Raw genomic sequence first — 27,402 nt, 5'->3', positions numbered from 1 at the left:
GGCTGAGGCTTCCTTCCAGAGATGTAACACATCTTTTTACAGTTTCCTCCAAAGGCAGGCACATAGTGCAGCTTTGCTGTCAGGCACAGAGCTCGTACAGAAAACTTGTGTAACCAGCACCGCTTGCATAAGATTAATTCCACATCATTCTCCTGGCCACGAGCTGGCTTTGGCTTCGTGGTGTCCCCAGTGCTTGTACAACTTGATTGCTGCTGCAGAAGGGCAAAGCATGCTAAACGGGTACATCTGGCGCTGCGGAAAGGTTGAAAGGAATTGTGCCTCACGAACTTGAGAGAAGCGACAAGTTCTTCACCTGAAAAGAGTTTGCTTTAAGCATGGGAAAAGCTACAAAGGAAATTTCTTAGGCGGGGCTGAAACAAACCAGCACCGAGCTCGTGAAAGCGAGCGGAGGCAAAGGCTGGGCGCGGGCTGCGGTGACGCCCAGCGGGGACTGGGGTCTGTGGAGAGCAGGGGCACCGCCGCGCTGCTCACAGCTCCGACTGCGGCCCGAGTTTTAGCAGGTGAAAGGTTGGACTCGACGATCTCAGAGGTTTTTTCCAGCTTAATTCATTCTGTGACTCCGTGAGTGCTGAAGCAACCCAGACTCCCTCTCCCTTGACGGCGCAGGGGGCGGTAGGACCCGCCCTGCCCACGCCCTCAGCCCGCCCTCAGCCCCGTCCCAGCCCTCAGCCCCGTCCCAGCCCTCAGCCCCGTCCCCGCCCTCAGCCCCGGCTCCGCCCTCAGCCCCGTCCCCGCCCTCAGCCCCGGCTCCGCCCTCAGCCTCAGCCCCGTCCCCGCCCTCAGCCCCGTCCCCGCCCTCAGCCCCGTCCCCGCCCTCAGCCCCGTCCCCGCCCTCAGCCCCGTCCCCGCCCTCAGCCCCGGCTCCGCCCTCAGCCCCGTCCCCGCCCTCAGCCTCAGCCCCGTCCCCGCCCTCAGCCCCGTCCCCGCCCTCAGCCCCGGCCCCGCCCTCAGCCCCGTCCCCGCCCTCAGCCTCAGCCCCGTCCCCGCCCTCAGCCCCGTCCCCGCCCTCAGCCTCAGCCCCGTCCCCGCCCTCAGCTCCGTCCCGCCCTCATCCTCAGCCCCGTCCCGCCCTCATCCTCAGCCCCGTCCCGCCCTCAGCCCCGCGCGGCCCGGAAGCGCTGGCGCGCGCGCCGGAAGCGCGTCCCCCGCGGCCCGGCCAAGATGGCGGCGGATGCCGCCACCGAGCTGCTGTTCCTGGACACGTTCAAGCACCAGAGCGCGGAGGTAAAGCGGGGTCTGGGTCCGCCTGTCCTCTCACCTCCCTTCCCCTCCTCTCCCTTCTCCTGGGCTGCTGCCGGCGCCCCCTTGCTCGCGCCGGGGCCTCCCGGTCGTGCGGAGCCCCCGCTGGGGCGGGCCCCGGCGGCGGTCGGGCAGGAGCAGCCCCGGGCTGGTGCCTTCAAGCGGGGGCTGCTCTCCCTTTCCGCCTCGCCGGACGCCAAGCCTTCTCGAGCCGCTGTCCTGGCAGCCCGATGTGCAGCTGGCAGGCGGCTGAGGGTAGAGGGAATACAGCGGGGATTTAGAGGTGACGGGGAGTAGAGGAGAGAGGAGAACAAAGAAGTTAAACGTGCTTCGAGAAGGCGATATAATGCAAGAAGTCGGCTAGAGGGCCATTTCCTGCCGCTTGTGAGATTTCTGATCCTCTTGTAGCTGATGATGCTGAGGGATATTTGTGTGTTTGTGAGGTATTCCTTTAGATTTATTCCGTTTACCCAAAATGAGTATGTCATGCTTTTTTGGCAGTGGTAGATCCTGCAAATATTGCATTTTGAGGGTGTTGGGATGCTGAGCATCTTTGAAACTTCTGGTCTTGCAGCAGATTTGTCTGGGGCTGAGTTCGATGTGCTGTTCAGGGAGAAGGAATGGGACTGTTAGGGGAAAAGTGATTTTGTACTGTAACATGACAGAGACGTTTCAAATTCACACAATAACTGGACTGCATTCATGGATAGGCATTAGGGAGAGAAAATGGAGTATTTTGAGCTCATGCTGCAGTGAAATGCAATTGAAAAGTTATTCAGGAGCTTTCCAGCTGTCCAGATTAGCAAGGCCCAAATGTGTTTTTAATGCCACTATTTAAAACAATGTTTGATGGGAAGTGCTACCCAGTGCTGTCCCCCCGGGTAGAAACAGTCGGTATTCTTATTCCTCTCTAGGACCCTGTGTTCTCTTGTTGAACATTTTTAATCTTTTAAAATAATTTTCTGTCACTTCCATTCTTACCAGTGGGATGGTCCAAACCTGAACCTTAGGCATTTTGTGTGTTTCTTGAAAGCCTTCTTTATGTTACACTGATTCTTCCACTTTGTGGATTGTGAGCGTTACACTGGAACTTACGGTTCTTGAAAAGTGCTGCTGTGGTTTTGAATAAAATTATTTATTTGGCTTAGCTGTGCAGTTTAGCTGCTGTTGAGTAGTTCTGATGTAGGGTCTTTTTTAATGTTTTGTGGGAGAAGGGGGTTGAATTCACTTGCTGTTTTGGTGATGTTGATGCATGGCTATCGGGACATAAGGCAGCATCATTTAAAGAGGAGTGTGTCTTTATTTGGGTGGTGCTCCTGGGGGTGAAGCTCCCCACAGCAGCCCTTCCTCCAGAACTCTGAGTCTCCTGCATGACTCAGATGTTTTTTAGAGGCACGGATGAGCTCCCACAGCCGCTGTTCCATGCAGGCTGCGCTTAGCCTGTTCCTGTTTGTGCATCTGTGCTCCCTGTCCTAGCAGGATTCCTTTGGTTCCACCATCCAGCTTCTAACACATCAGCCCACAGACCAAGATGTTGTATTGTGTGCTAAAAAATGTCTGCATTGATTTTTTAGAGGACAGTAACACATGCCCAAAACCGTATCTTAAAAACTCTGTTTAAAACTCCACTTTAACTGTTTCATTGCTTACTAGCTTTCTAAAAATTTTAGTACTTGCTTTCTGCTGGTTTCATTTGCTTTCTGATTGTAGTGAAAGAGATACATTTTGACTGCAGATCAACTTGTTATTTTATTTTTCATTTTTTAGTTGTGTTAATAGATCAGTGGCTTGGGTTTTTTTCCTCTCAGTCTGCTGATTCAGCTTGTTAATTGGAAATGTGATTCTGAGCTTCTCTTAAGAAAGTCTTTGTATGTTTACAATTGAACATGAAGTTATATATGTGTACTGTTTTATGAGCATATAGACAATAAAAATGATGGATGAATGTAGTAAGATCTAATGCGGTGAATTTAGTGAGAGAAGACGTCCAGCATTAATTATTTAGTAGCTGCTACATGGGAAGTCACTGTAAGTTTGATAACTTCCTAATTTGCTCAAACATCTTTTTGGAGAGTGGAAGAATTCTTTATACTTGCTGTTACTGTGTGGTAAACAGAAATGATATTTGCTAAAGGTTTTCTGATGTTGCAAAAGTGGAAAAATAAACATCGTAAGGAAATTTTGTACAGATTTTTGTACTTACTTTTGTAAGTCAGATGTACTGAATTACAGTATTGTTATAATTTTTAATATTATATTTGAAATATGAAAATTACTAATGCTTAGAATTACATCACGAATACTTTCTGTCTGGAAAAAAACTGTTACTGTTTAAAAGATCCTTGCAAATAAAGGTAGTAATTGAAGTAAATGAACCAGTAACACTTTCTATGAAAAAATAGTGTCAAAATATATGAAAAGTGCCGAGATTATATTAAAAACTCTTATTTTTCTGTGTAACAGTGTTTATCAGTGTGTTACAGAATTGAACTGTATTATTAAGATTGCCACATGTTCTGTTAGTAGAGAATACAAGTACATTATGTTGTGTTTTACGTTTCCTAGACTTTGCTTCCTCTTTGTTTTGTAGCAAAGTACCAATATTGATGTGGTTCGTTTTCCATGCGTGGTTTACATAAATGAAGTCCGAGTCATTCCTCCAGGAGTGAGAGCTCACACAAGTTTGCCTGACAACAGGGCTTATGGGTAAGTGACAGATACCAGGTATCAGACTCAGGAAAACCTTCCTCTTATTTTTTTGTTTAACTTTCGTATCTCAGTAGAACTTCCTGCATAAAAATGTAAAATGTATTTATATGTTTGCTGAATTTCTAATTATTTTGGGGCATTCCTTAAGCAGTATAATTTTGTGGTTTTTTTCTCCTTGGTAGTCCTGCTTACTCTGATAAGGAACTCATCTAATTTAATTTTACTTTCATTCTGTTCCTAGAGAGACATCCCCCCATTCATTTCAACTGGACTTGTTTTTCAACAATGTCAGCAAACCAAGTGCCCCTGTTTTTGATCGGCTGGGCAGGTAAGTTCCTTCAAGATTAGTGTGTGACTTCATTATCTACCTTTTCCTCCTGAAAATTTTTATAGTGCAGAGAATGTGCGATAGAAAATCCTGTGTCTCCCGTGACTTTCATGTTTGGTTTGGATTTTGCTAGTTTGTGTTCTTGTCGTTTTTCTCTGATCAGTGTGGAAGGACAGAGGTTTATGCTTAAAGTAAGAAAAATTTCTGTTATTTTTAAATTTACAGAGCCCATATATATTAATGCAAAGAATTCTGTAGAAAGAAGTGATTTTTCTTTCTTGTATGTATTTGTTCAGTGTTTTATTATTGGCTTGTGTGATTAGTATTGCTGTGTTATACTTCTGCTTTATATTAATGAAAAAATGACTTTGTATCTTTCATTTAACAGCCTTGAATATGATGAAAACACTTCAATTATTTTCAGGCCCAATGCAAAGGTAATGCTGTGCAATTTAAACCTCTTCTTTCCCTGCATATCTGTCATTCAGGTGTAAATATGGTTTCATGTGATGTGTTAGCACTGTGTAAAGTGTTTTTTTGTTTCAAACCTTATCCTAAAACCTGCTTGTAGTTTAGATACTCTTGGAGTTTTCTTGTGGTTTTTTGTATTGTCTTTTGGTTTTTTGTTTGGTTTTTTTTTCATTAATAGGCTGTAGTAGATTAGGGATCTATGTATTCAATGTATATACTGCAAGGAATTTAATGCTTTTAGAGAAAGATTATTTGTTGCAGTGGTTGATGTGCTTAATGTGTTCTCAGTTTTTAAAATGTGGGATAAAGAGGTATTTTAATGTTGGATTTTTCTTTTGGCTTTTATGCAGATACTGATACAGTGATGCTAGAATAACTGTTTTGGAGTTGTCTTTAAGTGCTTTTACTTTTTTTTTTTTTTTTTTTTTTAACCAACAGGTCAACACGGATGGATTGGTTCTTAGAGGGTGGTACAACTGTCTGACTTTGGCAATATATGGCTCAGTTGACCGGGTAATAACTCATGAGAGAGAGTCACCTCCTCCACCACCCCCGCCGCCTCCACCTCCCCAGCAACAGCCTGGATTGAAAAGGAATCCAAAACATGGTGAGTCTTGGGAGAAGACAGAGATTTTTTCTTTTACAAATCATTGTTACAGTATCCCATCTGAAAAACAAATCCCCAATTCTTCCACATTTTAGATTACAGTGGCTTTTATTTTTCTTTATTGTGTCTTTATATTTATATGTTTCATATTTTTTTCTAGATTTATATTGAATGGTTTTCGATATAAATCATATTATCATCCAGTGCTTTTATGAGAGTGGTTTATTTGATGTGTTGCTAGTTACTTTGGATGGTAAAAATGCAGTTTAACTTGTGTGAACTCATTACAGTGTGGATGATTGGAATATTAAAAAAAAAGTGATTAGAATAGTATTAAAGTCACAAGAAAATTTCACAGTCATAGCTAACTTTGCTTATCTGACTTGTGTAAAATACATTACAGAAGAGTGCTCTGCACTGGTTTTAGAACAGCCATGAATAGAATCCATGGTCAAGTTTCTGCTTCAATTTTGATTTTAGATTTTATTGTTCAAAGTGTGTCTGGAAGTCTGCAAAATTTGAATACTGTGTGCAGTAAGACAGTTGTAAACCGTAAAAGCCAGTTGAGTAAAATGTGAACTTTTTTTTTTAAAGCAATTCAGATATTATTGATAGAGTTACAGTATGAGTAGTATAGAGTATGAGTAGTGTCAAAACCAAAATTGGCAATTATTCATATAAGTTTTAAACAAGTATTACATAAAAAATCAATAGTGTTAATAAGCTTGTTTATTGATGTAGTTCTTGTTTACATCAAAAATTACTTCATCAAAAGTGACTTTCTAAAGTTGCCTCATGTAACGCAGAACATAGATAAAGGCTCAGCAATGGTGCACCCTGGTCAAAAGCAGCCCTGAAGCCCAACAATTTTCTGCTTTTATTCCTGTGGTTTCATTAAATGCAAGTTTTTATTTTCCCAATAAATGTAGTTGATGGAGAGAAAGAAGACCAATTCAATGGAAGTCCTCCAAGACCACAGCCCAGGGGACCAAGGACACCTCCAGGCCCTCCTCCTCCTGATGATGATGAGGATGAACCTATGCCAGTGTCAGGTAGAATGAGAAGAGACTGTGTTTTGTTTGCTGCATATCACTGCTTCGAGGAGGCAGAATTCTGTGTTCCTGCCCAGCGTGAAGTTTCTTATCTGCTGTTACTTCTGCTGGCCAGATTCAGTTTTAGTAAAGGGATTTGGAGAAAAATAAGTTTTGGGTTTGTTCATTTGCATCATTTTTAAAGATAGTAGATTGGGAATATTGGCTGTTAACCAATGCACTATTGAACATGCTGCTCATGTTTTATATAAGTGTTCTGTTGACTCTGGTATCCATTGTCCTTCTGCATTATTCTGCAGCATCTGCCAAGTTACCCAGTCTCTGTATTGGTTAGAAGTGCCAAGAACTCTACGTCTTCATAGTCTTGCTGAACTAAGTGATTGTGTTCAGTCAAATCATGACAAGATTTTCAAGATTTTTTTTTTGCATCTCTAGTATCTGTGATGCAGAAACCTAAAACATATATACTGCCATTAAAGACAATAAAATATTTCTATAAATACCTTAGCAAAAAAAAAAAAAAAAAAAAGAAAGGAGAGCTGAGGAGAATCTCTCTTATTGTATGCAGGGGGATACATGGTGACAAAGGATGTGTAAAAAAAAAAAATGACTTCTTTGCCTCAGTCTTTAGTAGGAAAAGCAGTTATCTCCAGGTACCCTGGGCTGGAAGACAGGCACAGAGAGCTGAATGAACCCTCAGTAATCAAGGAGGGAATGGTCAGGCCGAGTGTATGGGGCCAGATGGGATCTATTCATAGGGCCAGTCCTGTTTAATATCTTTGGATTTCAGAAAAGTGCTCTTATTTCTGAAACTTTGTGTCTGTTTTTAGTGGTTGGGGAAAAAGAAGATGATGTGGACCATAGGGAGGATTACTTTGAGCCGATTTCTCCTGATCGAACGTCCATTCATCAAGAAAGCCAGTATTCGGATGATGGGGAGGTAGAGGAAGATCAGCCAGAAGAAGGGGAAGATGATGATGACGTGGATGTTGAGGAGGAGGAGGATGAGGATGACGACGACGACGATGATGATGATGGTCATACAGTAGAGAGTATTGCTGATGAAGAAGAAGAGGAGGAGGAGGAAGATGACGAAGATGAAGAAGAGGGTGAAGAGGAGGAAGAAGGTGATGGTAAGTTTTAGAATTTAGAAAAAAATAGAGGTTTATGAAATTCGGATGGCAGTACCTTCGTGATGAGTGTGTGCAAAGGAACTTTCCCTTGGTTATTGCAACATTGCCTTATTTGTGGTCCTGACATCTCTCAAGAGCAGTATTTATTTTTAAGTTTTTATTCAAGCATAAAACAGTATCTTGGTGTTGAATATTTATTTCTTTATAGTAAAACTTTCTATAAATAGAGGAAAATAGATACAGTTGTGTAGGTGAGAATGAACATTCAATCTTTGTTTAAAAATGTAGGAAAGTGGTGAAAGATTATTTCTTAAGTAAAAACCAAGTGAAGTTGTTTATATAATATATTTAATTGTCATCTTCTTATGTTATTTAAAGATCCCACTTGTGTCTGTGCAAAAATTGCAGGCTAGAAGCATTTTTATAGGTGCAATCACAGGAAGAAAATTGGAATATAGCTGTAGTAATGTGTATTCTAGTTAAACTTCTTGATTTATACATTCTTTAAAATGACTCCATTATGACATAAAAAAACCCTGTCAGGTGGTGCTTTCACTCATATCTTGAAAGAGAAGACTTTTTGTATGTTAGTGTGTGATTGTTCTCTATCTAGTAATATTTGTGTAAAATGAATCACTACTTTGTATTTGGAAGATGTTCTCTGCAGTTATGAACTGGTTTATTCATAACTGATTTGGTAATTTAATCTTTCTCTTTTTAGGAGATGATGGCTATGAGCAGATTTCAAGTGATGAAGATGTAATTGCTGATCTAGAACGTGAAACATTTAAGTATCCAAGCTTTGATATTGAATATACTCCCGAGGATCTGGCATCTGTGCCTCCTGTGACATATGAACCTTTTGAAAAGGAGCTTGGACCGCTTTTATACTTCAGCTGCCCTTACAAGACTGTATTTGAAAATGAAGTTGCTAAAATAAAGGACCAAGACACAGAAAAAGAAAATTCAGGGGCAGTGGAAGGCTCAGTTAAATTAACTGAACTGTTGGAATTATATCAAGAGGAAAGGGGTGCAAAGTGGGTCACAGCATTAGAAGAAATTCCAAGTTTAATAGTTAAAGAATTGAGCTACCTGCTGGTGAAAGACACAAAGCAAGACTATATTACCCAGCTAGTAGACTGGACCCTGCAAGCTTTAAACCTTCAGGTGGCTCTCAAACAGCCCATTGCTTTGAACGTTCGACAGCTCAAAGCTGGGACAAAATTGGTGTCTTCTTTAGCAGAATGTGGGACTCAAGGAATTACGGCACTCTTGCAGGCAGGAGTTATTAATGTGTTGTTTGAACTGTTGTTTGCAGATCATGTATCATCGTCCCTTAAACTTAATGCTTTTAAAGCTTTGGATAGTGTCATTAGTATGACTGAAGGAATGGAAATGTTTCTAAGAGGTGGCACAGATGTACATGAAAAAAGTGGTTATCAGAAACTCCTGGAACTCATACTGTTAGATCAGACTGTGCGAGTTGTTACAGCTGGTTCTGCAATTCTCCAGAAATGTCACTTCTACGAGATTCTGTCAGACATTAAAAAGGTGGTGGATCAGTTAGCAGAGAACACTCCTCCTCTTCCTAATCACACAGAGTCAGAACAGGACCAGGAGTTGGCAGGACTTGAAAGAACCAACCAAGAATATGAAAATGATGTGGAGGCTCCTATGGATATGGATCATCTTTTGGAATCTTCTAATATAAGCGAAGGAGAGATGGAAAAACTTGTCAGTCTTCTTGAAGAGATCTTCCATTTGATGGAAACTGCTCCTCATACAATGATTCAGCCCCCTGTGAAATCTTTCCCAACCATGGCACGCATTACGGGCCCTCCAGAAAGGGATGATCCTTACCCTGTCCTGTTTAGGTACAGCAGTTGTGAATTCAGTTTCTAGAGTGTGTTTCCTCCAGCTTGATAGAAATATATTTCAGGGGGGACTTTGTTGAATAAAACTTTGCTAGATATTTCACTTAATTCTTTTTTTTGAAGATTCTAGATTGTGGATATAAAGTCTGAGAGAATTTGATAAAATAATGTGCCTGTTATTTTGTTGGCTTTTGATCAACCTAGAATGCACCTAGCCAGAAGTTAACATCCTTATTACTCCTTATTAATCTCCTTATTGCTGGTAATGTGCTCGCCCTTCAATTGCATTCATAGATAGTTGCATTCATAGCTGACTGGTTATGCTAAGTGCTGTCCAGTTTGAAATGGTTGTAAATGTAGAGTGTTTCATTTGTCATCTTGGAACACAAATATGTGTATGGATGAAATAAGTCTGGAATTCCTTAGTCTGGATGTCAAGGTGGCAAGAGGCAATCTGGCCTCAGATTAATGAAGAGGTCATGAAGTTGTGTCACTGTGCTCACTTTCGCAGCACAGGCAGAGGAGCTGAGGCCTGCCTGCCATCAGCAAATTAAAACAGCTCATGGGTTCTTTCTCTGTTAGAAAATTTCTGTCTAGAAGGTATTTCTCTAAATGCTGATGGATTTCTTTGGTAGCAATGGTGTAGATCATGGCTGAATATAAGTATCTATGTGCAAAGAGTCTTAAAAAATTGCCTGCTAGGTATGCTGTAACTGATTTTCTAGCACATTTAAAACATTGAATCTGGCACTGATAATGATTCAGATGCAGCAAATACAATAAAATATAGTGTCCTGTTTTGTGTGTAGATATAGTTGAGGTTTTTTATTGTTTGGGTTTTTTAATGGATATCAGAATTTTAGGACTTATTTCTTGTAAATATAGCTATTACATTTTGTAGGGTTTAAATTTTGTACTACTTCATAATTAGTTATTTCTCATAGTCCACAGAACTGTAAGTACTAAAGCTAGGAGGTACATAGTTTATATAAAACTGTTGACAAATATTGGTAGCACTGCTGATTATTTTCCTGATTTTGGTTTGGTTTTTTTTCAGATATCTTCATAGTCACCATTTCTTGGAATGCATTACTTTGCTACTGTCTCTTCCAGTGACAGGTGCACATCCAGGTGTGCTTCAGGCTATCCGAGATATATTGCGTTTCCTGGCACAGTCGCAGAAGGGTCTTCTTTTCTTTATTTCTGAGCACGAAGCAACAAACTTGTTGGTTAGAGCACTTTGTCAGTTTTCTGATCCAGATCAAGAGGAAGGTCTGCAGTCAGATGGTGCCAATGAGGACACTTTTGCCCTGTGGCTCCTGCATTCAACACAGACATTACAGTGCATTTCAGAATTGTTCTGCCACTTCCAGCGGTGCACAGCCAACGAGGAGACTGACCACTCAGATCTGCTGGGAACACTTCACAACCTCTACTTGATCACCTTTAACCCTGTAGGAAGATCTGCTGTGGCTCATGTGTTCAGTCTGGAAAAAAATCTCCAAAGTCTTATTACTTTAATGGAGTATTATTCCAAAGAAGCTTTAGGGTAATGTATGCATTTATTTTTTTCCTTTAGTTTTTTAATTTTAAAAGTATCTATCTTTTATAAATAATTCCATAAATCTAAATTTTCCTTTAGATCCTGATGTTTTTATTTAAAGCCAAAACAACTTTTAAGTAGAAGCATGTAATAACAAATCAGGCCTGTAATTTGTAATCAAGTACTTAATACTCCAAATCTGTGTAGGTCATCAACAAAGTTCTTGTAATATATGTAGGGCAAACTTTTGATTATGTGAAAAAATCAGTAAGTAGACAGTTTTTATTCAAGCATAAAATGTTGCCTGTGAAACAAGTAAAAGGTTTGACTTGGTACGGAGAGTACTGCACACTACTCTGGGGTGGGAATCGCTCAATTCTTCAAATTCATGTAGATGTTAATTACAGTAATTGTTTTCTCTGGACAGGCAGTTGTACTGCTTTAGGCAGCAGTGATGTAAAAATGATTTGTGAAACAGATGAAGTTACATAAAAATAAACTGCATGCCACTTGACTGGATCTCATGGTTTGTTGATGCTGAAATGAATGTGAATGTGTATAATGTGGCAGAAAGCATTCACTTGCCAAAAAACATAGGAGGAAATTGTTTGGGTTTCTTTAATTGATAATTATAGGGGGCAATCCTTGTTGAAGGTAAAAGTTCTGTAGGTAGATTTTTAGGGGTCAAATAATGAAAATCTTAACAGATACCCAGTTGTGTTAGCTGAGATCTAAAGAAAGGCCTTGTTGTTGTTTCAGAGACTCAAAGTCTAAGAAGTCAGTGGCTTATAATTATGCCTGCATCCTTGTTTTGCTGGTGGTACAATCTTCCAGTGATGTCCAAATGCTGGAACAGCACTCAGCACCTCTGCTGAAGCTTTGTAAAGCAGACGAAAATAACACCAAGTTGCAAGGTACAGTATGTGTAATTATCAACTGAATTGTTTGAATGTATAGAAGAAATCTTTTTTATGTGAATAATTGGTGCTTTACAGTTGTCTGGCTTGGATAATGAAATTACTTTTGCAGTTGCATCTGATTAGTTGAGTCACTGAGATAATGCACAATTTTTTTCTGTTAATGAGAGTTAAATAGGAAATACTTATAGTTAATTTTTTTCCAGTAAAATAGCTACCATGAATTCTGGATAATTACAGGAAGTTTGAAATTATTCAACTGTGTTGATAATAGGAGAGCAAATTTCTGTAGAAGTGGACTGATGAGTCAGTGAGCTGAGTCGTATTTTTGTTTACTATTGCTATTGCTGTGGTTTAGCCCTCACTGGACACTGAGTACCACATCACTGTTGCTCACCTTGCCACCCACCCCCAGTGGGATGAGGAGGAGAATCAGGGAAAAACAAGTAAAACTCCTGGACTGAGATAAGAAACTAAATAATTGAAAAAAAGTAGCATATAGTAATACTAATAATACTGATGATAACAGCAGTAATAATTGTAATAAAAAGGAGACGAGCTAAAACCCAAGAAAACAAGTGATGCACAGTGCAATTGCCCACCTGCTGACCACTGCCCAGCCCCATCCCAAGCAGTGATCATCCCCTTCCAGGCAACTGTCCCAGTTTTCATACTGAACATGACATCCCATGGTATGGATGTATCCCTTTGGACAGTTTGGGTCTGTTCTCCTGGCTGTGCTCCTTCCCAGCCTCTTGTGCAGCTCCTCATTCACAGAGCATGAGACACTGGAAAGTGCTTGACTTAGGGTAAGCACTGACTTAGGGTTAGCAGCAACCAAAACATCAGTGTGTTATCAGTGTTATTCTCATGCTGAATCCAAAACACAGCTCTGAACAGCAACTGGGAGGAAAACAAGCTCTATCCCATCTGGAACCAGGACAGTGATGTAGTCTGACAAAATCTATACTTCTAAATAATCCTGGGACTGTTTTAAGGCACCTAGGCCAGCTGACATGGAATAGTCCATGTTACCCTGTTACTACATCTTTTCATTCCAAGCTGTGTCTTGGTGTCTTCCCAGCTTGTGTTGACTTACAGATCAGGCCTGGGACACTCAGAAAAATCCTGCTGGGGATTATTCTGACACCTGAACATTCAGACTCTGATGTCCAAAGTTGTGCTCTGCACTGGTTAACCGACTCATGTAGACAATAATTTCTTCCAAAACTTAAATGCACTGAAAGAAATCAGAATTCTTCAAAGTTATAGTTTAAATCTCTCCTCTGTCATGCTCTTATTTTTGCTGCTCACCTGATCATCAGACCACTTTATGAGAAGCAGGGCTGGCCTGTTAAACCAAATCATGAAATCAGTCTGAGTCATCAATTCATATACACTTGATCTTCATGTCTTTACAAATATTTTCAGAAACAATGGTTTTTAAATATTTAAATATCTTATCCCAGGAACCTGGGACTTTCAGGTTATTCTAGACTAAGAGAGAGACTGATAATCTGTAAGGACTTCTAGCATGAGTGGAGTGCAGGGCAGAGATTGGCTTTATTTGGGCACTTAATAGAAGTTTTGTACATAGTTTGTAATAACCTATGCTGTACATAAAGGTGAATGTGTTCTGGTTCTTTTCTTTAGCTGACAGTGCCCCTTAGTGTCTTTTGTAAAAAATTATTTGATTACAGGTAATGCAGATAATGAGATGAAAATTGTCTTCAGATTGACCTGAGCCAAATTTTGTCAGGGTGCATAATATATATTGCCTGTCCTGAAGTTCTATTTTTGTTGATGCTTTTCAGCTGGCTACAACTGCACTGTGTGCCTCGCAAATTTTGCACTTGGCTTTAGTGCCTATTGTGTAAATTACATACATTTTGATTGAAAAAGGTTTTATGATCACAAATTCACTAACTTAAGTCTTTTTTTTTTCCCAGAGCTCAGCAAATGGCTTGAACCTTTGAAAAATCTTAGATTTGAAATAAATTGTATTCCAAATCTTATTGAATATATCAAACAGGTCAGTAAAATATAGGTAGATGCTGTCTTTTATTTATGTTCTATAAGCTTAGACCTTTTGTAGTCTGATATTTTGTCTTAGATATGTACTAACACATTTAAAAATAAAGACTGTTATCCATAAGAGATGTTTCTATTAAAGCTTATGATCTAGGCTGGGTCTTGCATTGTTATATTTATTGAAACAAAATATAAGGTAAATATATGATGCAAAGATCTGATTATTGAAATATTTTAGCTTCCTGTAAATCACAATGCAAATGTTGATGCTTTTTTTTTTGTTTCTGCCTTATTTATGACTGCTTACCAAAAGGTGAAATAATTAAATTTTGTGACATACTTACAGTAACTAAATACAGAATTTGAATACTAAGCAAGCAGTATACTCATAAAGTCCTTCCTTGTAATACAGGCTTCCTTTTTTTCTTTTTCTTTTCCCCTAAAAGAATATTGACAGTTTGATGACTCCAGATGGAGTTGGTCTTCCCACTGCACTTCGTGTTCTCTGTCATATTGCATGTCCACCGCCTATGGTAGAAGGTATGGCTGATGTATTTGTACAGATTAAAGTACAAATCTTAATTTTCTGAGTCTTCTACTTAAATCTGGCTAAAACATAACTGTGATTGCCCAGGAGAAATTAGAAATACAGAAATGTTATTTCTTTTCTGTACAGGTCAACAGAAAGACCTTAAATGGAACCTTGCAGTTATTCAGCTCTTCTCTTCCGAGGGAATGGACACCTTCATCCGGGTGTTACAGAAGCTGAACAGCATCCTCATTCAGCCTTGGCGACTCCATGTCAACATGGGCACCACGCTGCACAGAGTCACTACTATTTCCATGGCCCGCTGTACACTGACTCTCCTTAAAACAATGCTGACAGAACTCCTGAGGGGTGGATCCTTTGAATTCAAGGACATGCGTGTTCCTGCAGCACTTGTTTCTTTACACATGCTCCTCTGCTCTATTCCTCTCTCAGGCCGCTTAGATAGCGATGAACAGAAAATCCAGAATGACATTGTTGATGTCTTACTGACTTTTACACAAGGTGTTAATGAAAAACTTACCATTTCTGAGGAAACTTTGGCAAACAATACTTGGTCTTTAATGCTGAAGGAAGTTCTCTCATCAATTTTGAGAATTCCTGAAGGCTTTTTCTCTGGACTTATACTGCTTTCAGAGTTGTTGCCTCTTCCACTACCCATGCAGACTACTCAGGTATAAGTTTTTAAAGAATTTTTATTATTTGTATATAATGCTTTGACCATTTTTGTAGTGGTTGAAGGAACAGATATGTGAAAGGATGAATTAAAGTTGTAGTAAAGCATTTGGGCTTATACAGATTCTTTGTAGATAAGTCTTTTTCAGCAGAAACAAAATTGGTATTATTTGGAGCATTTTTTTAAGTTAGCAGTCATATGTTGTTCTTTTGTCCCTTGTGAGATTATCTAGACTCCTGTTCTGTTACTTAAATGACTGTCTCTGAAGATTTTAATTTAACTCTGAATGCTGAACTTGGTATATTAAGGCTCTTTTTCTTTTGTCATGGATCTTGAGCTTGTGATCTTTATTAAGTAAGCATAAAAGGTGTGTGACAATCCATGCTCCTGAAGGAATACCTAATTTGCTGGCTCACGCACTGTCATTTGATGACAATGAAAATGGCATTCCATGTTTTTAATGATGACAGCAGTTGTACTTTGTTTATACATTGTGATAGAATTCAGGTTCTATCATAGAAATTGACAGGAAGAGCCCTCCTGCCCTTCTGTTCCTGCAGGTAATTGAAGCCCATGATATTGCAGTGGCACTCAACACCAGGAAGCTGTGGAGTATGCACCTCCATGTGCAGGCCAAGCTGATCCAGGAGATCGTTCGATCTTTCTCTGGCTCTTCCTGCCAGCCCATTCAGCATATGTTGAGGCGGATTTGTGTTCAGCTGTGTGACTTGGCTTCACCTACTGCTCTTCTCATCATGAGGACAGTATTGGATCTAATTGTAGAAGACCTGCAAAGGTATTTCTGTTTTCTCTTGCAAAGATTTTGTTGATGAACTGCTGAATTCCCCTTGCCTCTGTGCAGTAGATTTAGCGGGAGGAAAATACTTTTGGAAATATTATTCATCATGGGCTGAACAAATACTAATTCCAGTGCTATATGCTGTGTCCTGATAATGCTTAAGGTTGCCAGAGAACCAGCTCATACCTCTAGGTTTTGATGTAGAGAGTTTCATCTTGCATGTTTATGGTAAGTATTTTAGGAAGATTTTCTTCAGGTTGGCTTTGCAAAGCCTCATCTTGCCTATAAAGTACTTTAAGGACCTGTATGACACAAATAAGAAGAGCAGGCCAGTAAAGTTTGCTGTGCTGGGATTACGTATGTGTATAGATGTTTGTAAACTAGTGGAAGTTGAATGTTACAGGTTCAGAGGGTTTTGAAACTGAGTGTCTTTCTTTAAAACATAATTATCCACTTAGATACTGTTTACATAACAGCATATTTATCTTATACAACTAGATGCCCTACAATTTATTAAATGCACAGTAGATTAATTAATGATGTGACCAGAAGTTCTTTACTGAAAATTGAGCAGTTTTCAAAAAGTAAATGGAACTGTAAGTTTAAGTATGCAAACTAGGTGGATTTTTTTCTAAAATGCAGACTTATATGACTCCTATGATGGTTGTTTTTATAGTTTCTTAGATCACTTTAAACTAGCTTTTTCACAGTGCACTGTTACCCTTTCAGCAACACAGAAGACAAAGAGAAACAGTACACTGGACAGACCACTCGACTGCTTGCTTTATTGGATGCCCTGGCTTCACATAAAGCTTGTAAATTGGCTATTTTGCATCTTATCAATGGAACTACTAAAGGAGATGAAAAGTATGGAGAGGTTTTCCAGGAGCTCTTGGCTTTGATGCGATCAGCTGGGGACAATGTCACTCATCAACAGTGTTCTGAATATGTAACTTCCCTTTTGCAGTCCCTCTGTGATCAGGTAATTGCTATATTTAATACATAATGTGTGCTGATTATTGTAGGAGACAAATTAAATGAGCTTGTTTCTTAAGTACCCCTGTTTTTCCAAAATTTATAAAAATAACATTGTTAAAATGCAAAAAGTGTGCATGGTTGGCTGCTTTGGCAGATGTGCTGCCTTCTTGTTCTTGAATGTAAATATTTTCCATCCTGTGACATGTCTTCTGCACTATGTGCACTGTTCTGGCAGCTCATTAGAGACCAGAAACTGAATGGCACAAAGATTTCCTGTCCCATCAGCTGAGAGAGGGATACCATTTCTCCATGTGGGCCACTGCCAAAACTTGAGTTGTCACTGTTCACTTCTTACCTAGTTAAATATGTATCTCTTAGTGGTCTAACTGAAACCTCTTGAAAATGTATTCCAAATGCAAAGAGATATGTATGCTATGCTGGTACTGTAGAACTCCTCATTAAAAAAAGCAGAAGTTGCTAGAGCAAGGCAAGAAATGCTAGTTGAAAGTTGATTCATGGACTGGCCCTGTAGTTTCTCATTAATGTGTGCACAGATTAGCATGCCATTATTTGTCTCACTAGTGCATGTATTTATTTGATCTAGTGCTTACTCAGTTACACAAAAGACATTTGGATGTTGTTGGTCAGTAGAGATAGTCAGCCACTTGCATATAAACAAGATCTCTCTGTCCTTACAAACTCTTAGGGAAAATCATTCTTGTTTTATTTTATGTACAGTATGAAAGTGACAGAGGGTTCTAAGCTTCACAGCTGGTGTCTGCAGCCTCTTAGTTTTCACAGAACCTTAGAATCAAAGCATATCTTGAATTAGAGGGGACCCATAAAGATCATCAAGTCTAACTCCCTGCCCTCCACAGGAATATCTAAAACTAAACCATGACTAAGTGTCATCCAGATGCTCTCTGAACTGTGACAGGCTTGGTGGCTAATCACTTCCCTGAGAACCCTGTTCCAGTGACTGACCAAGTCTCAGTGAAGAACCTTTTCCTGATGTCCAAGCTGAAAGTCCCTTGGTGCAGCTTCATTCCATCTCCCTGTGTCCTGTTGCTGGTCACCAGAAGGAGGAGAGCACCTGCCCCTCTGCTGCTCCCCTTAAGGCACTTGTAGATTGCTGTGAGGTCACTCCTCAGCCTTCTCTTCTCCAGGCTGAACCAGCCAAGGAACTTCAGCCTCTTAGACCAGTGTTTTGAGATTGAGGGACACATTGACTTCCTAGGCAGGTAACTGTATGTTATCCAATGACTATTTGGCTTTCGTTTTAGCTCTGCTACGTTATTGCAGAATTTGAAGCTTTTATGTTTTAGAAACAAATAATGGTTTGTAACCCGTAACAGGACTGAAAAAAAACATATTCTAGATTAGTATTTTGCTGGTCAGTAATACCTGAAATAATGGAATAAGATGATAAAGGGATAGTGAAAGAACCCAGTGCTTCTGACTTCATGTATGGTTTATTTTACTGCAGTCATACAGAATGCATTTTTACTATATGTATAATAATAATTCTTTTAGGATATTGCACTTATTTTACCAAGTTCATCAGAAGGCTCTGTGTCAGAATCAGAGCAGCTTTCCAACTCCTTACCAAGCAAAGAGCTGATGCCCTTAATTTGTGACTGTCTGATGGAAACATTAACAAATTCCGAGAGCAGTTACAGTTGTCTGCTGACATGCATCCGAACGATGATGTTTCTTACAGAGCATGACTATGGCTTCTACCACTTGAAGAGGTATGGTATTCTATGATATCACTGAGAGGTTAAAAGTGTTGAAAAACGGTAGTGTGAAATAATTTTTTACATGTTTGGTAGAAAATGTTGAGGGTAAGGCATCTAAGCTTTTGTTTCACTTTGGGGCTTCAGGCTCAGTATTTTGGTCTTCCTTCACACTCTGAATAATTTCTGTAGTATGCATACAGAAGCACTTAGTTCCAAGAGCGAGACAAAGCATTGGAAACAGGTTTGTACACTCTGTTTCCCCACTCCAAGGCTGGAGGATTAGAATGAGATGTAGTGCTCTTTCTCTTTTGAGACACTCAAAGAGCTCTCATCTGGAACGTTGGAGAACTGTCTGTAATTCCTCTATTTTTAGGGGATTCAGTTTGCACTTCCCCAGGTGTTCTGACCTCCAGACAATTAAGGCTTTAGAAATGAGTTGTTTTTTTTCCAAACTATTTTTGTTCACTCACTTTGAACAGAATATATACATGTATTGGACAGCATGTTGTTTTGACACTTGATTCTTTGTCCTATATTTGGACCTGTTTTGTTTGCTGAAGTGCAGAGGCAAAAAGGTGAGGTTTGCAGAGAGAAAAAGGAACCTTGTCAATATGAGGTTGTTCAAAACACTTTATAAGTCATGGATGCAAGAAGCCGTATAACCACCAATGAAAAATTAGCAAGTTACAGATGCTGTTTTTGCATCTTAGAGATGCTGAATCCCATGTGTCCAGCTGTCAGCTTCAGTGCACAGCCTTGCTATTCCTGTTCATGTTGCCTTTACAGTTTGTTTTCTGCAGTTAGGCATCAGGGCATGGAGTGAAATTGTAGCTGCAAGCATGATCCTGCTTCATACATAAGGTCCTTGTGTGAGCACATATTTCTGTACTTAGTCCCTTTTCTGCCAAAGATGAAATTGTAATTTCTTGAATGTTTTGGAGGTAGTATATATAGCTGTATATGTGCACTCTGAAATATCTGCAGACAGTACTGGTGAAAACAGGAGTCTAGTACGGAGAAAATAATGATGGTCCAGCTTTGTAATCAAGGCTGAACTTGATAATTGTAAAATTTGACAGGTTTATTTTGCATATATGCCATTTTCTTCTAACCAGTTATGGTGGAATGGTCACAGTGTATGTACTAATAAAGTACTTTTTCATTTTGTTTTGAAAACAGCTCTCTAAGGAAACACAGCAATGCTCTGTACACTGTATTAAAGCGAGTAATAACTAGTTTCAGCAAAGACACGGGCGAACTGGCCTCTTCATTTTTGGATTTTATGCGACAGATTCTAAACTCTGATACGCTGGTAAGTGAATATGTATTGAATGCTTAAACTCAGCTGCATTTCTCTGAAATCTGCAGTGTGAGACATGCTCAGGAACAATTATTTTGAAAGCAGTTGATTCTGCAGTTTGCTGGGTAAGGCTTTTCCATCAGTAATGTTAGTGCCATCTTTAGTTTTTAATGAAATCTGTGAAAGCTGGGCAAGGATGTATGTTTAGTAATTAAGAAGGGTTTTCTTCAGCAGGAAGAAAGGCATATCTGTTCACACTGATTTCCTAAGTGAATAGTATAGAAGTGGTGTCCCACTTCTGGATTCACAGCGTCCTGTTAGAGAGCTGCTGTACTGATGTGTAGAACGAACTATAAAATCTGTGATACCGACCTCATCTAGTACAGGAAAGGGTTGCATTCATCTTGATGCAGTATATAAACTTGCTTGTTGAAGTGTACTTTGTTAAAATAATTTACATCATATGTTTTCAAATCAAGAGAACTCATTTTGCTAGATTTGCTCTAATGTGTGTTTGAATTCAAAGGGGTTTGCAGTCCAGAAGTATTGAACATTTATGAGTACTTACTCCCCAACTGTCAAATATTTTAGGGATGTTGTGGAGATGATGGAAGCCTTATGGAAACAGATGGATCCCATTCAGGCAGAACGCTGGGTCTTACCACTGCAGAGTTAAAACATCTACTACAGAACAAAGAAGAAACCCCAGAAAGCCTGCTTCTTGATCTGGAGAAACATGTTATGGTAAAAGAATTCAAATAACCAAGTTGATGTTGCAGTTTTCTGTTAGCCCAGGCAGTTAATGGTGTTAGGGAAGGCAGCACATGCCTACAAGCAAAGGGTGTAAGGTAGTGGTGAAGCAGATTATTGATGTAATAAACAACATGAGCCTCAGCTTAGCAGTGGCTTGATGTTACTGGTGACTGGTAAGTGGAATTAATACTGGAGGCTGGATATTGTTGGATGTTTTCATCTGAGGCCTGAACAATGGATACCTTTTCAGTGAATTTGTGGATGCCAGTAGGATGGGTGGAGTGACTAACCTGACATACAGCAAAGCCTCAATCCAGAGAGACCTCAATAAATGCTTTAGGGTTGATTTAGCAGAAAGTTTGTGTGGTTCATTAGGAAAAATGCAAAGGTCTGCAGTGAAAGCAGGCTAATCCCATGCCTTGTTGCAGGCTGGGCTGACAAGGGCCAGGTGGTTATGCTGGTTGATGGGTAAAGTGTGGGCCAACAGTGAAGGGTCACTAGAAGCAGATGAGTGTGTGTGTTCTCAGCCATACTGGAAGGAGCATGGTCAGCACATCCAGGGGCCTTGTTGTCTCCCACCACAGGATGCTGCTGAGCTCTCATGTGAGTGTTCTATTCACCTCTGACCAGCTTTGCCCTCTCACCAGTTCTAGAGAGACCTGGGGAAACTGGAGAGGGTTCTACCAAGGTGGTCAGGGACCTACAGCACATGTGCTAGAGAGAGAAGAGGAAGAAGTTTAGCCTGGTGAAGAGAGTAGAGAGTTCAGGAACTATTTCAGAGTTTGCCACAGCTGTTTGGGAAGATAGTAACAAAAATGGTGAAATCAAACTTCTTTTTGTAATTCCAGATGATAAATCAAGGGGCAATGCCCCCCCCCCCCCCCCCCCCCCCCCCCCGATTGTGGCTTCAGAGGTTCAGATTGACATTAGGAAAAAAAAAAAGTCACTGGGAGAGAAGTGAAGCACTGAACAGGTTCAGCAGGGCTGTGGGCTCTCCAGGTCACTGGAGCTGTTTTTAGACATGACTGGATAGCTGACCTTATCTGGCTTTGATGATAGGCCTGCTTCCAGCAGTGATGGTGGAGAATGGACTAGAGGACATACAGAATTCAGTGCATCCAGCTTTTTTGTGATTGTAATTGCAAACTTAACTCTGATATTCAAATCTGATTCCATGTAACTGATGGCAGCCATGCAGTAGATGGGTAATTTAAGAGAGTCCATGAAACAGCTGCTCCACAGCCTGTTGACAACAAATGCCTTTCAAGTGCTGTATTCCCTCCTGTTCCTTCCCTGGCTGCCTACATCTATTAGCTAAGAGATTAAAAGCCACAATTGTTCTGAATGAGGAACAGCAGACACAGGACATTGGAATGCTCTAACAGAGAGCTTCTTAAATAAAACCTGGGACAGTGTCTTCCTTGGGACTGTTATAAAGGATATTGCATCAGTTGGGAATGGAACCTAGAATGTGCATGTGGTGACATGGTATGTTTAGTACCCCCCTAGGAGCTTTCTGCTGTTGTTCGTTTACTCAGGTGTCTTACTTTCACTATTTGTGGCTGGGTAGACTATTGTATGGTACCTCCCTCTTTTTTAGTGAATAAGCAAAACATCATTCCTTCTCTGCAGCGGGGAAAAAATTCTGACTTGTTCTGTGTTGGCATAGGATCGTTCTAAGGAAGATGATGGCCTTGAATCCTTACTGGACAACATTGTTGGAGTAAGGCAGATGTTGGAATCAGCAGGTGATTCTTGTCCACTGAGTGACCAAGATGTTGAGCCTACTCTTTCTGCACCAGACTCTCTTCAGAATTTGTTTAACAACAGGTAAAATGGTTGAGTGTCAGCAGTGATTTATTTGTGAAAATGGAGTGTTTTATGCATACGTAAATTAAGTACATTAAAAACAGGATGTAAAGAGCACTGTTGTCACTACTGCCCATGAGTCCCATTGTATTTAATGTCATGTGAGTATCAAGGGTAGGGCGGCAGTGTTCACCCCAGGGCCTGTGGTACTGTGCATGCTTGCAATTGGTTGTGGTTCATAACCAAACAGGCCTTTGGCCTTGTTTTGTTGTAGGACTACATATGTGTTGGCAGATGTGATGGATGACCAGCTGAAGTCCATGTGGTTCTCACCCTTTCAGGCTGAAGAAATAGACACTGACCTGGATATGGTAAAAGGCTTCATTAACGTGTCTGAAGTGGATTTAAAAATGAGGGTTAACGTGAACTAGTAGCATCAGAAATTCATGTGGCCAAATGGTTTGTTTTCCTGAGCTCACCTTTCTAACTTAACCCAGACAGAGAGGTTGGCATTTGTTAAAGGGATTATCAAATGCCTTCAGATTGACTTGGAAGCTGCTACAAAATTGGCATCTTTTGCAGTGTCAGTCCCAAACTGCTTTTGCACTGCTGTTGAGGCTTTTTATCACTTTGTATTAAATGTAGAAAAGAATGTGATTTAGTTTCTTCTCCTTGATGGTCTTCTGTCATTGCATTAATATCCACAAGAGCCCGATAGCTTCACTTTTTTTTAAATTTAAATATTTGCTCTGATGTGACACAAGGGGGAAACATGGCAGTAGTAAATGAAACTCCCTGCACAAAAACTTCAGTTTTTGAAACTTTTATAATCTAAACTTTAATGCTAATAGTGAAAAATACAAGCATTCTTGGTTTTTTGGAACTAAGGAATTAGCAGAGTCTTAATTTCTTGTGTGAGAAACCATCAGTTTCTGTTGACTTCATTGCCTTAATTCTTTTCTAGTTTTACTCCTTTAATTTACATGCAAAGATAGTTATGTTTTAATTTCTTCAGCAAAACCAAAACTGTATAACAGTGACATTAACAAATTTATAGAGCTGTATCTTAAGCAAGAGAATTGTCCCGCTGTGGGTCATTAAGTGACAAGATAGGTGTTCATATTTGACAGCTATGCCCTTCACTCCTTTTCTGTTCAGATCTGTCAAGATAATTTTGCTGCAGCTCTGCTGCATTTTTTCTTTTGTTACTGCTGCTCTTTTTTTTTTTTTTGGAGGTGCTAGTAATGACTGTTTTGATTAAACTCTCTCTTTGAAGGTAAAAGTTGACTTAATTGAGCTGTCAGAGAAGGGCTGCAGTGACTTTGACTTGCAAGCTGAATTGGAGAGGTCATTTTTGTCAGAACCATCATCTCCTGGGCGCACAAAAACCACAAAAGGGTTCAAGCTCGGCAAGCACAAGCATGAGACCTTCATAACTTCCAGGTAAAATGAGCTTAATGAGTTAACAGTGTCCTCAGCATTGATTTGTATGTTGTCAAAATGTCAGATACCTTTCAAATTGCATCTCCAGTATGGAGAATGCCTGACCATCAGTAGTGCAGTGTTTCATGAGCTAACTAAATCATGGTTTGTCATGACAGTGGGAAATCTGAGTACATAGAGCCTGCAAAGAGAGCTCATGTTGTGCCACCACCCAGAGGAAGAGGAAGGGGAGGATTTGGACAAGGAATTCGACCACACGATATCTTCCGTCAGAGGAAACAGAACACAAGCAGGCCACCCTCCATGCATGTGGATGATTTTGTTGCTGCAGAGAGCAAAGAAGTGGTTGCTCCAGATGGGATACCACCAGCCAAAAGGCCACCTAAAGTGTCACAGAAGATTTCTTCGCGTGGTGGGTTCTCAGGGAATCGTGGAGGACGAGGAGCTTTTCACAGTCAGAACAGGTTCTTTACACCACCTGCTTCAAAAGGTATGTTGGTTCCTGTATTAGAACTGGAGTAGATGCATGCTAAAATTGCTTCAGTAATACCAACCCAATTTCCTAGCAGTTCATCGTCCCCGGTGTGAGATCTTCCTGAAGCAGTGTTGTTGCAATGAGTTGTTTAGCACCAGGAAAGATTCTCTTGAAGGTGAGAACCTCCAAAGCTGTACAATTGAAACAAGGCCGTGAATTCCCATGCTGCCTTTCTGCCTCTCTTTTTACAAAAGGAGTCAGCTGTTTCAGTAACTCTTGGAGTGCTTCCCTGCCTTTTGTGACATGCAGTTCCTGAAATCAAGCTCCACAGTACATCTCTGGATTTAAATGAGGCTTTGGAATAAAAGCGTGGGAGATCCTGACAACAATAAGATGCAATTTTCAGTGAACCTGGAGATTGTAACCTACAGAGTGTTAAATTTTTTTCATAAATAGTCAAGATTGCATTCCTTTTCCTTCCATCCCATAATTAGGGCAAGTCCTTGCAAAGTAGAAACAGAAAATACTTCTATTCATAAAGTTATAAATACTAGGATTTATTTCACCACAAAATCTGAAAGCATAAGAGTCTGTCTTGATATGCTAGATTATGGGAATTCTTTTCAACTTTAATCCTTGTCTGATAAATAGATCTGTTCCCTGATTCTGTGCAGGATAGAGTAACTTGTAGACTTCAAGTTGGAATACTGCAGGTATTTTGATACAGAGTACCTTTATCTATTTGAATTGTATAAATATTTTGTTACCACCCTGAGTATTGTGAAGAATGAAATGGAAAAAAACCCCAAACCTAGTGATGATTGCTCAACAGTGTGTGGTTCTTCTCTCCCTATCCAGGAAATTACAGTCGTCGTGAAGGTGCTCGAGGCTCAAGTTGGAGTGCACAGAGTACGCCCAGGGGAACCTACAATGACAGTAGAGGTGGTCAAAGCAATTTTAACAGGGGTCCACTGCCACCACTGAGACCATTAAGTTCAGCAGGTACATGGTATTCATATGGGCATCGAACTATAGAGAATTCCTTGAATTTCATTTTTGCTTTACGAATGAAACCATGCAAGGATGCTGCAGACACCTTGAAATTCAGCAAATGTTTTAAGCATATATGAACAGTTGTCAGTGAGACTGTGTCAAATACGTGCTTTCGTACGAGCTGCCCTGTAACCCATAAAACTTGCTGAATTGAACACTTGATCGCAGAATCTTAATTTTGCACTCAGACTTTTGTCATTCGATTGTCTTCGTACCTCCATGGTAATCATAGCGCAATTAAAGCAGCAGTGCTTGCCTAAAAGAAAAGTGAAAATTAAAAGGAGGAAACAGACGCTGTTTGTATCTCATCCTGGTTTTGTTTCTTACGCTTTCGCAGCAGCTACTCCGCCTAGGGCTTTTTTTTTTTTTTTTTTCCAACTGAGTATACTTTTCTTTGCTTTAAGGCTACCGACCGAGTCCTCGCGATCGTGCTTCCAGAGGCCGTGGAGGAATTGGACCGTCTTGGACAAGTGCTAATAGTAGTAGCAGTGGTGGCTCAAGAGGGAAATTTGTTAGTGGAGGCAGTGGAAGAGGTCGTCATGTACGCTCCTTCACACGATAAAATAAGACCCAATGGTGGAACAGCTCAACCTTGTGGACTTCTGTGAAGATGACAAAGCAAGCAGCGTCACTAACGGACCAATTCAGAGTTTCTGGTATCTGGAGGACACCAAGAGAATATTTTTGTCTGAAGAAAAAGCTTTTGTTTGATACAAGAATTGAAATTTCAATAAAATTCAAGACTTTTTGTGTACAATTGTAAATTTTTTGTTCCTTTTGAAAGAATGTTTCAATTTTTTTGTGGATTCCAGTAGACAATACTCAGTAAAGCACCTCTTTGAGTTAAGACTTGAAGGACTTCTTAAATATTCATTGTGCCAAAAGAAAGGTGCAAGTGTTTTGTGTGTGACTTATTACTGCAAGAAAATTAAAAAATATGTATGTAAGGCAATTTTGGTTTTTTTTTCTCTCAGGTTTAGAGCCATTAGCCCTTTTTTCCTTTGTTTTTTTGTTAGCCAGTCTGGGTTATTAATGAATGAGGTGTGTCTGCCAGCAGCTGCAGTAGCCGATGATAGAAGAATAACTGAAAATAATGAATCTGTTAAAGTATACAAATGTAAATGTAACTTATGTAGGTTTTGTTGTATATCTTGGGAAATGAGATTAGAAACTTCTAAGTCCCACACCAGGTAAAATTTGAATAAAATCTGTCACTAACTTCAGGGAGAATAAGTCAACATTCCATCACTTTACAGTAGCTCCAGCTCATGCATGAGGAGCACAGGAGTTATTTCACTGGAAAGCAGCATATACTTTCAGTTAAAAAGCAATTACTCATACCCTTAGACTACCTGGAGTTAATTTCTTCCCTGCCTCTCCTCTGCCTAACATAGTTGAGGAGAGGGCAGAGCACAGGTGTATAACCTGAGCCAACACATAGTCAGGCACTGATGTTAAACCTGCTCTGTAAAGAACTGGAGTTTTGTTCCTGTGATTAGACTGAGACACAGTGCAAAGAGAAAAAGGAGGAGTAGGAATTCATAAAGAAATATCACTACTCAATTGAATTCTGAATTTATTTTCATATTGAATTCAGTGAAGTAAGGTTTTATGTGTTTGCATTCCTTTGGGCTCCATGGGTTTCACAGAATTAAGAGATTTTCAGTAGCCATTGGATTTTTGGATAGCGTGGGGGTAGCCTAAAGGCCACATGTAGTTTTGCAAATGAGCTCCACTGTAAGACTTAGTTTGCTTTTCACTTATGCGTGGTCTGTTGACTCTACAGAAGTGCTATAGAGGGGTCTTACTCTACCTAAATACTGCCTGTATTGTATTTCAAGTGTTTCCAAAGTACGGTAATATTTAAATTGAAATTATTTTACCTTTATACTGCCTGAATAAGTT

The 27,402-nt window shown here is 40.1% G+C and overlaps 1 protein-coding gene across 3 annotated transcripts; it reads left to right on the top strand.

Annotated features, from left to right (window-relative positions):
• Nucleotides 1-1,115: 1,115 nt before the first annotated feature.
• Nucleotides 1,116-26,254, top strand: VIRMA (vir like m6A methyltransferase associated). Of its 3 annotated transcripts, XM_038128037.1 has the most exons (25): nt 1,116-1,245; nt 3,851-3,966; nt 4,211-4,297; nt 4,686-4,734; nt 5,207-5,375; nt 6,305-6,427; nt 7,258-7,560; nt 8,282-9,434; nt 10,492-10,983; nt 11,737-11,891; nt 13,844-13,926; nt 14,372-14,465; nt 14,602-15,146; nt 15,709-15,944; nt 16,677-16,929; nt 18,459-18,676; nt 19,844-19,976; nt 20,556-20,708; nt 22,387-22,547; nt 22,801-22,897; nt 23,803-23,969; nt 24,128-24,459; nt 24,539-24,619; nt 25,303-25,446; nt 25,902-26,254. In XM_038128037.1, the coding sequence occupies exons 1-25, from the start codon at nt 1,183-1,185 to the stop codon at nt 26,057-26,059; spliced, it is 5,565 nt and encodes a 1,854-aa protein (XP_037983965.1). In that variant the 5' UTR covers nt 1,116-1,182; the 3' UTR covers nt 26,060-26,254. The 3 variants fall into 3 exon arrangements, with proteins under 3 accessions (XP_037983965.1, XP_037983966.1, XP_037983967.1); XM_038128038.1 differs by lacking the exon at nt 24,539-24,619; XM_038128039.1 differs by lacking the exons at nt 18,459-18,676; nt 19,844-19,976; nt 20,556-20,708; ... (5 more) ...; nt 25,303-25,446; nt 25,902-26,254 and adding an exon at nt 17,804-18,429.
• The last annotated feature ends 1,148 nt before the right edge of the window (nt 26,255-27,402 follow it).

The sequence above is a fragment of the Motacilla alba genome, chromosome 2, assembly GCF_015832195.1.
Source record: "Motacilla alba alba isolate MOTALB_02 chromosome 2, Motacilla_alba_V1.0_pri, whole genome shotgun sequence".
NCBI lineage: Eukaryota > Metazoa > Chordata > Aves > Passeriformes > Motacillidae > Motacilla > Motacilla alba.
Note: the sequence above shows the minus strand (reverse complement) of the source record. Positions and strands in the feature narration are given on the sequence as shown.

Bases quoted from the DNA above. Each gene is read 5' to 3' on its own strand.
- VIRMA (XM_038128037.1), top strand. From the start codon at position 1,183: ATGGCGGCGGATGCCGCCACCGAGCTGCTGTTCCTGGACACGTTCAAG. The intron at 7,561-8,281 runs GTAAGTTTTAGA...TTCTCTTTTTAG, and splicing joins AGAGGAGGAAGAAGGTGATG to GAGATGATGGCTATGAGCAG. The intron at 10,984-11,736 runs GTAATGTATGCA...TTGTTGTTTCAG, and splicing joins TATTCCAAAGAAGCTTTAGG to AGACTCAAAGTCTAAGAAGT.